At 42.1% G+C, this 15,082-nt stretch overlaps 1 protein-coding gene across 1 annotated transcript; it reads left to right on the top strand.

Annotated features, from left to right (window-relative positions):
- Window positions 1–326: 326 nt before the first annotated feature.
- Window positions 327–6,370, top strand: LOC115362496 (protein NLRC3-like). Its single transcript, XM_030056449.1, has 7 exons — window positions 327–384; window positions 891–1,122; window positions 1,390–3,196; window positions 3,651–3,824; window positions 4,002–4,175; window positions 4,382–4,428; window positions 5,793–6,370. Exons 1-7 carry the CDS (start codon window positions 382–384, stop codon window positions 6,335–6,337), a joined length of 2,982 nt encoding a protein of 993 aa, XP_029912309.1. The 5' UTR covers window positions 327–381; the 3' UTR covers window positions 6,338–6,370.
- Window positions 6,371–15,082: the final 8,712 nt, after the last annotated feature.

Below are 15,082 nucleotides of genomic sequence, written 5' to 3' on the forward strand. Positions count from 1 at the left end.
TCACTGTGTTCACAATATGTTTTTGTCAGGTGTGTCCATGAAGAGTCACATGTCTATGGAGCCACCTTTAATGTTAAAAAAACAAGCATTCTTCTGAAAATAAGTCATCATTTTCTCAGTATTTTACTAAGAGTCACGGTGTAGAGGAAATGTAGAAATAGTTTCACATCCCATCTGAAAGTTGAGAGCAACAGTCACAGTGGCATTAATCTCTACTAGGGTTTATCATGGCAGAACACTTTCAACAATTTTGTGTGTGTGTGTGTGTGTGTGTGTGTGTATGACATTATATGATATAATACATCATGTTTTCTCCACAGCGTCCACCAACAGAGCTCAGAGGCTCCCAGTGCCCATCGAACAGACCTGAACCACATATTTATGGTGTGTAAATGTATAAATTCTTCAATTCTTTGCCACAAACTATGCAGAAATTGTGCTTTCATCTCCACCATCATAACTTAAATATCACTGGCCAGTCACCTGATTTTGATGAAACTTATGTACATATGTAGAATCATCTGACTCTGAAAATTAAAAAAAAAAAAAAAAAAATATCAGTAGAATCTCAAAATTCCAAAACAGTGTTGACGAGCATGACCATCATGATAATTATAGATAATGTCCTAATTATGAAACAACCTGTCCCACTGACATCACATTCTGAGGACAGGTGCAATATTTTTTGCAAATCAGCCAAGTGGGGGCGCTACACATGGTTGAATGCATTATTTTCAAAGGCTAATTGACTCTGATTGGCCATGAAACTCATGACTGGACTCCAGCCACATGATGTGATGTGGAAGGTCATGCTCTACACCCGTCCTACAGAGCACTTGAACCCCTCAGTCCATACCTGCACATACATTTATTATATTATTCTGTTCCAGCTGCTTGAGGAGAACATCATCACCTTTGTGAAGGACGAGATGAAAAGGTTCCAGAGGGCTCTGAATCCGGACTTCCCACAGTCCTTAGAGAGGCAGAGAGATGATGAGGAAGCGTTGGAGAGCGCTGAGGAGAAAGAGCAGAGGAGGGGCAGCAGAGAGGCTTTTCTGCAGATCACGCTGCACTTTCTAAGACGAATGAAGCAGGTGGAGCTGGCTGACTTTCTGCAGAGCAGTAAGAGGCTTTTGACATGTTTTGCATGATGGAAAGGAGAAATGATGTGAAAATGGAAACGTTGCCATGTCTAACCTCTGCAGTAAATACAGGCATTTCTCAAATGAGATTTAAATTACACATTGGATGGGAAATTAGCACAATCCCCATTGATTATCTGGTTACAATACTGAATACAGTGAATACAGTGTTGACATAAAAGGTGGCCTTTCACATTTCCAAGGAAATATTAACAGGGCCATTTATTGATGTTCTTTGTTCATTCAGAAACTCCTGATGCAGTGTGTCAACGTGAACTCAAATCTAATCTGAAGCAGAAGTTTCAGTGTTTCTTCGAGGGCATCGCTAAAGCAGGCAACCCAACTCCTCTGAATGAGATCTACACGGAGCTGTACATCACAGAGGGAGGCGCTGGAGAGGTCAATGATGAACACGAGGTCAGACAGATTGAAACAGCCTCCAGAAAACCAGTGCGACCAGAGACACCGATCAAATGTGAAGACATCTTTAAACCTCTACCTGGGAGAGATAAACCAATCAGAACGGTGATGACAAAGGGAGTGGCTGGCATTGGAAAAACCGTCTTAACACAGAAGTTCACCCTGGACTGGGCCGAGGACAAAGCCAACCGGGACATACAGTTCACATTTCCATTCACTTTCCGGGAGCTGAATTTGTTGAGAGGGAAAAAGTACAGCTTGGTGGAATTTCTTCATCACTTCTTCATTGAGATGAAAGACGCGGGGATCAAAAGGTTTGACAAGTTCCAGGTTGTGTTCATCTTTGACGGTCTGGATGAGTGTCGACTTCCTCTAGAGTTCGAGAACAACGAGATCCTGACCGACGTCACAGAGCCGACCTCGGTGGACGTGCTGCTGACAAACCTGATCAGGGGGAAGCTGCTTCCCAACGCTCGCCTCTGGATAACCACACGACCCGCGGCGGCCAATCTGATCCCTCCCGAGTGCGTCGACATGGTGACAGAGGTGAGAGGCTTCACTGACCCGCAGAAGGAAGAGTACGTGAGGAAAAAATTCAAAAATGAGGCGCAGGCCGGCAGAATCATCTCCCACATCAAGACGACACGAAGCCTCCACATCATGTGCCACATCCCGGTCTTCTGCTGGATCACTGCTACAGTTCTGGAGGACGTGTTGAAAACCAGCGAGCGAGGAGACCTGCCCAAGACCCTGACTGAGATGTACATCCACTTCCTGGTGGTCCACGCCAAACTGCAGAACACCAGGTATCGTGGGAGAGTTGTGAGCGATCCACTCTGGACTGAAGAGATCAGGGAGATGATCCTGTCTCTGGGAAAACTGGCTTTTGAGCAGCTGGAGAAAGGCAACCTGATCTTCTATGAAGCAGACCTGGCCGAGTGTGGCATTGATATTGAAGCAGCCTCAGTCTACTCAGGAGTGTTCACGCAGATCTTTAGAGAGGAGCGTGGCCTTTACCAGGAGAAGGTTTACTGCTTTGTCCATCTGAGCATTCAGGAGTTTCTGGCTGCGGTTTATGTCTTCATCTCATTCATCAACACTGGTGTCAATCTGCTATCAGAGCAACAATCAACGTCCTGGTGGTTTACTAAACTATTAAGAAGCACATCTAAACTAAATCACCTCTACCAGAGCGCTGTGGACAAGGCCTTGCAGAGTCCAAATGGACACCTGGACTTGTTCCTGCGCTTCCTCCTCGGTCTTTCACTGCAGACCAACCAGAGTCTCCTCCGAGGCCTGCTGACGCAAACAGGAGGTAGCTCGCAGACCGATCAGGAAACCGTCCTGTACATCAAGGAGAAAATCAGGGGGAGCCGCTCTCCAGAGAGAAGCATCAATCTGTTCCACTGTCTGAATGAGCTGAATGACAACTCTCTAGTGGAGGAGATCCAGCAGTACCTGAGATCAGGCAGTTTCTCCACAGACAGCCTCTCCCCTGCTCAGTGGTCGGCTCTGGTCTTCATCCTACTGACATCAGAAAAAGATCTGGACGTGTTTGACCTGAAGAAATACTCTGCTTCTGAGGAGGCTCTTCTGAGGCTGCTGCCAGTGGTCAAAGCCTCCAATAAATCTTTGTAAGTGCACCCATAGGATACACTAAGCACATAATGTTTACGTTATCATTATTATTAGTAGTAGTAGTGGTAGTAGTAGTAGTTGTTGTTGTAGTTGTTGTAGTACTAGCAGTAGTAGTAGTAGTCAAGATGGCGAGGCACATGCATGCTGTGACTTTGCTCTTTGCTCTTTGGCGATGTTTGTAACGTCTCTCTTGTCAAACATATATATATATGTTTTTTTAATTTATTTTATTTATGTTTTTTATATGCAATGCGTGTTTTGGGAATGCTGCTTGTGTGTGTTTTACGGTTCTGCTCAGGAGACGCACCGCATTGTTGTACAGCTGTGTATTGACAATAAAGGCATTCTAGTGGTAGTAGTAGTAGCAGTATTAGTTGTTGTTGTATGATATTTTCATTATATTGCAGTATGATATTTAAGCTATTGTCTTCATCTCGAATCCTGCTTCAGGCTGAGTGGCTGTAATCTGTCAGAGAGAAGCTGTGCGGCTCTGGCCTCAGTCCTCAGCTCCCAGTCGTCCAGCCTGAGAGAGCTGGACCTGAGTAACAACGACCTGCAGGACTCAGGAGTGAAGCTGCTCTCTGCTGGACTTGGGAGTCCACACTGCAGACTGGAAGCTCTCAGGTCAGGGTTCGTCAACCAGGCCAACACATGACCAGTTAAACCTGTTTGTGATGGTTTTTGGTGGCATTCAAGTGCATGATTCTATTTAATTTCAGAGTGCTGTACTAATGAGAAACACCTGACATGTACTTTTAGCATATCTTGCATCTTTGTGTGTGTTTGTATTTTTGTGTGCAGTCTGTCGGGCTGTCTGCTCACAGAGGAAGGCTGTGCTTCTCTGGCCTCAGCTCTGAACTCCAATCCCTCCCATCTGAGAGAGCTGGACCTGAACTACAATCACCCAGGAGACTCAGGAGTGAAGCTGCTCTCTGCTGGACAGGAGGACCCACTCTGGAGACTGGACACTCTCAGGTAGTGCACGGAGAGGCATGCTGTGAGGCAGAACCAATGTCTTATGTCTTTTTTGTTTTTTTGTTAGACTGACAAATTGAGCAAGGTTGTGTCATGTTTGATGCTGTATATGACTGATGTTGTCTTGTAAACAATTCACCGGAAAGTTTTTTTTTTAGAGCCTGCGTGTCCATTTTTTTCTGGTCTGACTTTATGTATTCCTCCAGGGTGGACCATCATGGAGTGAAGTGGTTGAAACCAGGTCTGCGGAAGTGTAAGTGTGTGTTTACTTTGATTCATGAGAACAAAGCAATCTATATTCAGCAGATTAGATGGCATCGCTGAAGTACCTGATTATATCGAGACTATCTCTCCTCCCTACATACTCCACATGTATGGGGACTGACCTCATTGGGGCAGGTGATGCTGATACCTCTTACATTAAGACTGCCACGTGGCCATGCACTAATATTTATAGTATTCATGAAGGCATCTAATGCATACAGTTAGTCCCTCGTGACATGTGAGTGTATGGCAGTAGGCACACCCTACTTCTCATTTATTTAGGAGGTGGGAAGAGCAAACGTTTGACGCACACACAGAAAGAGGAAAGAAATGTTGACACACGCATACACCATTAAAGTACTATTACTGTACATATACAAAAAAGAAGGCAATATGTCAAACTCAATAGACCATTACTTTTTGGCCGGTGGAGTGAAAATGACCATGTGTCACTGTGTGTGGTACTCGGGTCTGGATTATGAGTCATGGGCAAACAGCCAGACAACATTTAGTCATGTGTATTAATCGTTTTATATTTTTAACAAGAGTTAGGAAGGCCAGATTCACTTAATTTCCAAATAAACATTCAGCCACTACTGGTGTGCAGCTTCAGCTGGACAAGCTACTAAGGTTGGTGATGATTGGCATGGTGATTACACCCTTATGGATGTGAGTCACCTGCTTATTACCTGTGTCAGTCCAGGCCACAGGGGCAGCAAGATGCCCCAACAGGCCCAAGTAACCCACCAGTGTGCTCAGATGTCAGGGGTTCAGAAGCACAGCCAAGATCAGAGTAAACTGAGAGCCACTAGGGTTACGCCAGCTTCCTGAGGTTCAGGTGACCTCGGGGTTCACCTGGATTCAAGTCTGCGTGGTAGAGCCAAGCATGGTCAGCAGGGCGGGAGAGGCCAGGGACAAGGTCCTCCTAAACCCTTAATCCCTAATGCAAGGGCAGCTCTGAGCTCAGCTGCATTTTTAATAGTGGACTCCCAACACAGGGAGGTTGTGGGTGCATAAATTTAGTCTCTAAGCCAAAAATACCACGTGGGAGGTGGGAGAGACAACCAGCCGGCTTGGTTGTAATTTCTCATCCCCAGAAAGCCTGGGAAAGCATAGGACTTTGAATTTGAGGGGGCTTGTCATATTTGGTGATAAAAGTTAAGGGTCCAACAAGCTATTGTGTAAAGTCTGTGGCCTAGACATAAGCTTTACTTCCAGAGCATTTTTAGGACCCGGGCAAAGGAGCAGGCTCCAGTCTATCCAGTTAATATATCTGTTATATGAATCAACATATCAGATCTGTCATATACTGTAAAATGCTAATGCTATATTGTGTTTTGTTGTCTCCATTAGATGCCTGTGAACTTGAACTGGACATAAATACAGCACACAAAACCCTCTTCCTGTCTGAAAACAACAGGAAGGTGACAGTGGTGAAAGAGGAGCAGCCCTATCCCGATCACCCGGAGAGATTTGACTACTGGAAACAAGTGGTGTGCACAAAGGGTCTGACTGGGCGCTGTTACTGGGAAGTTGAGAGGATAGGATGGGTTCTGATCAGCCTGACGTACAAGGGAATCAGAAGGAGAGGAGACGGCGATGACTGCTGTCTTGGAGGGAATGACAAGTCTTGGAGTCTGTACTGCGCTGATGACACTTACACCGCCAAGCACAATAACATCAGAACAATCATACGTATCCCGCCGTCTGACAGGGTAGCGGTGTACCTGGACTGGCTGTCAGGCACGCTGTCTTTCTACAAAGTCACCGCCGACACCCTGCTGCACCTCCACACCTTCCACTGCACGTTCACTGAACCTCTTTACCCTGCTTTTGGGTTCGAGTTCAGGTTTGGCTTCTACGGTGCCTCGGTGGCTCTGAGTCAGATAGAGGACTGAGAATAACGGAGGTTTGCACTTGTTTTTTTTGCCGTTCAGTGCTTGTAAGGATGCAGAGGCTGCCTGGATAATCAATGCACAAAGAACATCTTACGTTATATTTTCACCTCCATTTGTTTATCTGCAGTATCTCTGTGAAAGGTCAAAGTAGTACAGTGGTCCCTCGTTTATCGCGGGGGTTACGTTCTAAAAATAACCCGCAATAGGCGAAATCCGCGAAGTAGTCAGCTTTATTTTTTACAATTATTATAGATGTTTTAAGGCTGTAAAACCCCTCACTACACTTTATACACTTTTCTCAGACAGGCATTAACATTTTCTCACTTTTATCTCTTGTTTAAACTCTCAAAGTTCAAACCTTCGTAGAAAAATAAGTCCAGTATTATAGAATGAATGCATTCTGTACTGTACAGGAGACACGGCACGGAGGAGATGGATTGACAATGGTCTACAGTCCCTTAGCCAATCAGGATGCAGAACACAATGCATGGCTCTCCCTTAGCCAATCAGGACGCAGAACACAATGCATGGGCTCTCCCTTAGCCAATCAGGACGCAGAACACAATGCGCTGTAAAAAAAAATAAAAAGAAAAGAAAAAAAGCACGCAAAATTGCACTAAAAAAAATCCGCGAAACTGCGAGGCTGCGAAAGGTGAACCGCGTTATAGCGAGGGACAACTGTATCTCCAAAACAGAGCACTGTAGAAAGATGCAGCTATGTTGATGCAGGCGGGGATGGTGCAGTGATTATATTGCTTTACTTGCTGTTATACACACACACTGCAGTGTTTTCAGGAGAACCTACCAATTAGGAGGACACTGCTTTCCCAGAAGTGGTGAAGGGTGGAAAACAAACAGCATGACGCAGCTTTAGTGTTCAAGCACTTTTGGTTTACTGCCATTACACACAGGTTGCATAGTGCAAAAAAAAACCTCCCAAGAGCAAACAAACAAACAAACAAACAAGCAAAAAAAAAAAAAAAAAAAAAAAAACCACCAGGCCAGGCTTAGAAACAGGAATAAGCTAGTAACAAAAGAAAACCAAATCTACACCCCTAAAAACTAAACCAACCCCCCTCCTAATCAGGCCATTTGGTTGAATCCAGTGAGGTTAATCAGCAGCAGCCCTCTGACATGGCTCACTATGGTGATCACAATGCCGCTCCACTTGGCCTCAACCAGAGAGCGAGCATCAAAGGAAAACAGGATTAAAGGAAGCCGAACCAAAGACAAAGCAATACTGAACACAATCAATCTGAATAACGAGCTTCAGTCCATCAAAAGATTCTATCAAAATCCCACAAAAAAACACACCGACTTGGCCATGTGAGCAGGAGCAGTGACGCAACAGAATGTAATGCAGCTTTTTGTGTTTCTTGTTTTGCGTCAATGCCTGGTGTTGCATTTCTGGAATGCCGCTTTGGAGATCGCGCCACCTCAAAATGTTATCAGCTGTCTACTCACACACACCGCGGGCAGGGAGTGATGGCACGGGGAAACGAGTTGAGCCGGTTCTAGAGCGAGCCACAACAACACAGAGTTCTCAATAATGACAGGTGGTGATTCTCTTATAACAGACCACAAGCCACTCCACCTACAAGTAGTCAGCTGACATTCAGTGATAACAGACAATGAGTCTTTTTTATGGGGTTTATTTTCTCCACTCATAAAATATGTAACTTGCTAGGATTACCTCAAAGCTAGATACCTACCTGCAACGTACACACAGCTCTGAATTACTATTGCATGGGAGAAACTTATTTATTTATGCCTTACTTATACCTTAATATTGTCCGCTGCCAGAGAAGGGCCATGTATTTTTTTATTTGCCTTCTTAAAAGAATGAATAGACTCTGTTTTGAGGGTCATTCTCATTTCATTTACTGCATGCAGATGTATTTTTTAGATGTCTGAGTCACTGATCAGTCAGTGATATTGAATATGTGTGTAAACAAGATGCATTTTTAGACACTTTATAGCGCAGTCAAGTTCAAAGTTGTGAAATATTGTTATGTTTGTAATTGTTCTTTATGGGAAGAGGACGTGACTATGGGTTATATAGTGCAACAGTGTGTATATGAAAGTAATCAGTGTGCTGCACTGTGTTTATTGTCTTTTGTCTCTTATGTTTTAAAGTTAATATCTTTCTATAGTGCTCCATCACATTTGTTTAATGCCTCTAATCACTATAATTACTCTGGAGGGGGGAAAAAAATGCATTTCCATATAAAACATGTGGCTTAATTCCTGAAACAATGATGACGTTTCTGACTTTGAGCCAGCCGACAAAATTAGGAAACAATCAGAGAGCAGCTGGCTCCTTTTCAACTGGATGATGTACAGTCAAAAAACCTTTTTTTTTGGTATCATGTGGGTTTCACATAACAAGATGAAACAGACAGAGGAAGAGGTATTTACGGGCAAAAAAAAAAACAAAAAAACATTGTGCATTGTTCATTGTTGTGCCAGTGAGTGATTCATTCTGTTCGGTAAGCCTGATCAGACTTTCTGTATTTGTGATGCTCATGTTCATCCTCAGGTTATTTTATTTTTTGCATGGCAAACACACAGTAATTTATCTCAGATGTTTGTCTCAGTTTACCTGCTATGCTTCCAGTTCTGTGTTATTTTTATACACCCGTCCTCTATTTTATATTAAAATATGTGAAAATGAGTTGTTTCGGGCGCACACAGCATATTGAAGCATTTGTGTCCAGAAGCTGCCTGAGTTTTCTCTCACACAATGAGCCTGTTAAGCTTTTCAAATACACACATCAGCTCTGTCTGTTGAATAGACAGTATTTAACACAGTATAAAATATACATATGACTGTTTGTACAGCTGAGACTGACTGAAACTTTGCATTGTCTCTCTCTCGCGTTTATTTACTTGGCGATCAGTTCAACTCGAGCTGCTCGCTGCCTCGTTCCCCGACATGAACGCGATGAGGAATTGAATCTTTTATGAGCGTTAATCAACATCCTCAAAAGACAGAGAGTCGACACAAAAACAGGACAACGCCGCCTGGCCTGTGGTTTGGCCTTATGCAAGAAATATGGATCTCATTTGGGGTTTCTTTGTCGCCGTGAAGCTGTTGTGACACTGTGGAAACAAAATGATGTCAAACTGGAAATCTTTTGGCAACAGAGATGTTTTTCATGGCAAATGCTGCAATAATATATCTACTTCCATTAAAGGATGGAGATCTGATTTTTTTTCTCTTTTTTTTGAGGAATTCCTTTTGCTGTTAAGATTAATTCAGAGCGAATAAATACAACATGACTGCACAATGATTCACTGTTCATTAATTGGAAATAAGCTCTAATGTTTGGAGACAGATGACAGGCTAATCCTCTTGGTAAATGTACAATAGGTCTTAACACATTCCATATTGTTGTCACTTAAGATTACATTTGCAATTTGAGAGAAGGAGATACTACAGAACCTCTGAGCAAAATGAACAGAACCATGTTTTTGGCCAACGTTGTCATTTACTGTTGACAAATTGAACATTTTGTCCCACGTGTGCGCCGTGTTTCACAACCCTCGATCCAAGCCAGACTTTGTACTGAGCTGTAAAATGTCCAAATTATGGTGACGTGAATGGGATAAGTGACTTTCTATTATTATTTTTTTCTTAAATCCTTGAAGGGAACAAATTATACAGACAGTGGATTATAGTGTAGATGGACTTCACAGTAAACATCACAGATTTCCATTTGAAGTCCATTTGAATTTGCTCAATTTTGGTTCCTAAAATAATAAGCCTATGCTATAATAAGTAAAATAAAAATGTAAATATATGTTTGATAAACCACATTTTATGTTCAGTATCACTTCCATGTTTCCCGAAGGGTCAAATGTGTGTGTTTGTGGTTTAAATCTGTGCACCATCACTACTAAATTTGTTCACTATGACCGGGAAGCCAGATAAATATAAAGAAAATGGATTTTTGGTTGAATTGTAGCAGCGATACGGCTGGAAACAAGGAGAAAGCAAAAACAGAAACAACAAAATAGTTCGAAAAGGTTCATTTTGTCTATTTTTTTCACATTAGAGTTACTGTTCCTTTTTTCAGACAACATTTAAGGTAGTAGATGTTTATTTTTGTCTGAAAAAAGGAACAGTAACTTTCAGAAACAATAAAATATCGTCTGTCAGGTTGTTGTTTCAGACACTGATGGAGCTGGGTTGGACCTCTCTCTTTCTTTGCACTGGTCAGGGGGTATTTGTCTGAAAAAAAAAAAAAAAAAAAAAAAAAAAAAAAAAAAAATATATATATATATATATATATATATATATATATATATATATATATATATATATATATATATTTCAAAGGGGGTACATTATTGAAAAAAGTTTGAGAGCCACTGCTCCAGCTGACACACTCACCCAGATAGACTTTACACTGCATGAGCAGGGAGGATCAGCTCAGTGTTTTATCAGATTTCCAAATAAATCCTGATGGACAGAACAGATCCTGTGACCCTGCAGCCGGTGTAACGCTGACATAGATCATCCCTAATGAGCTCAACTCAGTCAGTATTCATATGAGTGGACATCCTCAGGTCTGTGGGAGTCTTCATCTCTCACAGTGACTCAGTATTCGCGATATGAGATCATTTATTTCCTAGAGAGCCGAGCAAAAACCCGACCAGCTTGTTAGACAGTCAGCAAACTGCACCAACAGCCGGCAGCTTCCTTGTTTCTATTGTTTCCAAGTGCAAAACAGACCTGCCCTGCGTCCCAATACCCATAGTACCATACTATTTAGTAGGGGGAAAAAAAGATTAAGTATGTCCCAATACATAGTATGTCAGATGCAGTATGCCAAGAGTATCAGGATGTTGAATGAATTGAATTTTATTTTTATTTTTATTTCGAACATGTCTAAAAGAAAAAAGAAAGAAAGAAAGAAAGAATAATAAAACAAAAAGTGTACGTACATACATACATGCATGCATGCATAAAACAAAATAATACAAAAATAATAATACAAGCATCATCGAATCATAATAAACACAAGTTTGAAACAGGAGTGGGAAGAAGTATGCACTACTACATCCGGTCAGATTTCGCAGTACGGATTTCAGCATGCTGCTCTGGCCATTCTGACCCACAATCCTTTGCGCAGCGGACGTTACGTCACACTGACTGAGTTGCGTGTACAAGCCACACCCACATACGGACGACAACAAAACACACATATCGCACAAAACTCGCTCAGGTACAGCAGAAGTGACAGGAAGACAGAAGATAACGAGGACAGAGGACAGCGCAGTATGAAACAGCACCGCCATTTTGACAACAACATTCAAATTTGCCGCTACGGACGGCGGCGGAAGTGAGCAAGAGGGTCGGTACATACTAAAAGTAAAAAGTATAAGTATACGATTTGGAACGCAGGGCTGGAGTTGATTATCAGCGTCTCAAAGCTCCTCAGATCTCCACAAGACTACAAACAAATACATCGCAGAGCAACAGCTTGAAAAACAGTTGGATCCACTGTTGGGATCTTTTTTTTTCTTTCTTTCTTTTTTTTTTTTTGTTTTCACTTGCTGCTACCTAATTAGTGCTTCCTGAGCTGCACTCAAGGCAAGATCAAAACTGCATGATTTGACGTAGCAGCTGCAGATCATTACACTGACGCAGTCAAAGCCTCTTGCATCGCCCGCAATCATCAGAATATGGCAGCAAGTCAGCAGGCAGTTGTCAGTCGCGGTAGTAGTGACTGCGTTGGTGGATATACTGTGATTTACATACCGGCATGCACACTGCAAGCCAATAGAAGACAAAAACAAACAAAAAAAAAACAAAAAACAATCTTTTTCAGATGTTGTGCATTACAATTTATTTTCAACCCTGTTTTTACAGAAAGTAGCTTTTCAGAAAAACTAACCTGAATTTTCCCTGTTACAGAGCAGTTTACTCTAAAAGTTTTTTTTTTTTTTTTTTTTTTTTTACAACAAACTGTAACAAAATTTAGTTGGATCAAGATTTCATCGGCTGCAGTCTTGCTCCACTAAATGTAGACTGATACATATCTCTGGCAGTTCTTCTTCTTTTTTTTTCTTTTTTTTTTGGTATACCTTTACTGGCCTTGCACAGAGGTGGGTATACCAACTGAATGGAGTATAGAGAGTGAAAGAAAGACGAGGACAGACAGGAACTGAAGACGGCCCAGGTGCAAATAATAAGCAGCGACGACCGTCCTGCCACGACCTGCCAGCCAATCACGTTCAGGCAGGGCCGAGCGAGTGCGACCGATATCTGATTATTCTCACTGTGTCAACACAGTGCAAATAGTGGAGCCAAAATACACTGAAAAGTGAAATATTATAGCGGTTTTTATTCTGTCTGAAGGCGATAGGTAATATGATTTACAGTATGAAGATTTGTCACTGCTTTATTGCACTGTATAGGTACTTTGTTTTTTTGCTACAAGAAAATCTTGTAATCTTATATTGTTACGGGACCCACTTGAGAACAGGATGATAGATGACGGGTGTCATCTCGAGGGGATTATCATGTTAATAAATCAATACATTTGGATGAAAACCTCTCAGCATGTCTTTCCTTTTTGAGAAAAGTCCCGTTATTACATGTAGGCTTGTATATGTGTATTGGTTTAAACATCTGTCGCTATATCACATTAAAAAAAAATGTTCCAGCATTTCAGTGAAATCCAATTTCAAGCTGCAGCGAAAGCAAAGCCTCTGTGGTTTTTCTGCAGCACCGACTGTATTCAGAGATGAAGAGGAAGAGGAAGAGGAAGAGGAAGGTTTCTGCGGTTGTGTGTAACATCGCGGGCTAATGACGAATGATGAATGATGTTGGTCTGAACAGTGAAAGATAAATGATTCACAGTCAGGCTGGAAGTGGGTCATGTGGTGTTTGCGTTTGTGTGTGCGTGTGTGTGTGTGTGTGTCAGATAAGATAGTAACACAGCAAAGAGTTGTATTTGTAAGATTGGGGCAGATGCCTGAAACAGCCGCAGCTCAGTCACCTAAATAGTTTGTGACATAATGAGAAAGTCCTCTCTCTCTTTTTCCCACATGTATATTAATGACCACGCACACACACACACACACACACACACACTAGATGCTTCCTCTCCCTCTCGCTCTCTATTCCACATTTTCCCTCCTCTTTATTTCCTTTTTTCTCCCTCTGTCCTTCTCCTCCTTTCATTCCTCCCCTCTTCTTTCCTCTTTCCGTCCCTTTTCCCTTTCCATGATCTCCATTTTTCACCGCCTCAGTTTTCAACACACCTCTCCTCTCTCCATTCCTCTTCTCCTTCTGTGCCACCCTCCATTACTTCAATCCCCTCTTCTTTCTCTCTCTCCATCCATGTCTGTGTCTTTGAACCACCCTGGAGATTAAAGGTGTAGCGTTTTTAAACGATATCTTGGCTTAATTATCATGAATGAAACAGCCCATGATGGAGAAAGTTGGTAGCTAATGGTATTGATAGTATTAATATTTCTAAAAAATTAAAACTACTTTGCCATATTGCTCACTGTCATGGAAACAAATCTTTGCTTTTCTGGTCAAAGCTTAGACGTGAGATTGGACGTGATTTTTCAGTTCGCCTGTCACTTATAACACCATCTGTCATGACATGTAATACTGAAAGATTTACTCCTTTTTATGCCCCCTCCTCCTGTTTTGTGCCATAAAACAATCTTGTCTTATGTTGTAAAGCAATTCAGGCAGAAAAAAAAAAAAAAATCTGTCCTGGTGGCGATGTCAAATGCGGTGTAGAGTCGGACAGTCTTTTTGTTAATGGCCTCACTTGTTTACTGAAATCATACTGATGTCTCAAAATGTTTGCTATGATTTGTTTGTGTTGCAGTGCTACACACTTCACTTTCAATAACACGCTTGTGTTCAGTTTCACAGCTGAGTGTGTGTGTGCTTCTCTCTGTGGTAAGTTACTGTAGGAACAACATCTTGTCTGGCCCATCTGGTTTTATGCATGCATGCCATTTCACCACACTTCTCTCTGCACGTAGAGACAAAAAAATCTGATGCCACACAGAGAAATGTGTACAGAAAACCTCACCGGCGCTCAGATTTAAGATTTAAGTGTGAAATTGGATTTTATTACTTGGCCTATTACTGTAAATCTTGCCTTAATTTCTCTGTTTCATTCACAGTGAGGTGCTGGAACGTGAAACAAAGCTGTGTCAGTGGGAAAATCTGCTTTAAAACTAAAAGTCAACATAATAATCAAAACAAGCTAAACAAATAATCACAGAAGTCGTTCAGAGGAGCCGTCTCCAGTGAAATAATGTTTGCACTTTTAAATTTCTTCCAGAGCAATTTCTCCTCAGCGCATAAATCTCCTCAGAAGTTCAGCAGCAATCACACATGGCTCGGAGATCACGACCAAACATTCGGGCTCTTCGCCTCTGCTCTCAATATCTATAATCGCACAAGGCAATAACTGGCAAATTGATTTCTTGGAAAACGAGGTCCGGGTGACAGAGTGAAATAATGTCACTCAGTTCAATTTTTTTTTTTTTTTTTTTTTTTTGTCAGGGGCAGGAGAAATATGATTTTCTGACTTGTTTTCCAAAAGTGGAGCTGACTTCGGGTCCCCGGGGCGGCCAGTTTTAGTTGTTGACCGCTGATGATTCCCTTTTGAGGAGCGGGCCTGCAAAAATGGAAATGCTGGGCCAAAGTGAAATATCACTTTAACATCTCTCCATCCCAGCCGGTCCCCTCTCTGTAGATTA

The sequence above is a fragment of the Myripristis murdjan genome, chromosome 7 (genome assembly GCF_902150065.1).
Source record: "Myripristis murdjan chromosome 7, fMyrMur1.1, whole genome shotgun sequence".
Lineage (NCBI taxonomy): Eukaryota > Metazoa > Chordata > Actinopteri > Holocentriformes > Holocentridae > Myripristis > Myripristis murdjan.

What these genes read in the sequence shown, in the direction of transcription:
- LOC115362496 (XM_030056449.1), top strand. An exon ending in AAAGCCTCCAATAAATCTTT is followed by an intron (nt 3,197 to 3,650) that starts GTAAGTGCACCC and finishes ATCCTGCTTCAG; the next exon opens with GCTGAGTGGCTGTAATCTGT. An exon ending in TGCAGACTGGAAGCTCTCAG is followed by an intron (nt 3,825 to 4,001) that starts GTCAGGGTTCGT and finishes TTTTGTGTGCAG; the next exon opens with TCTGTCGGGCTGTCTGCTCA.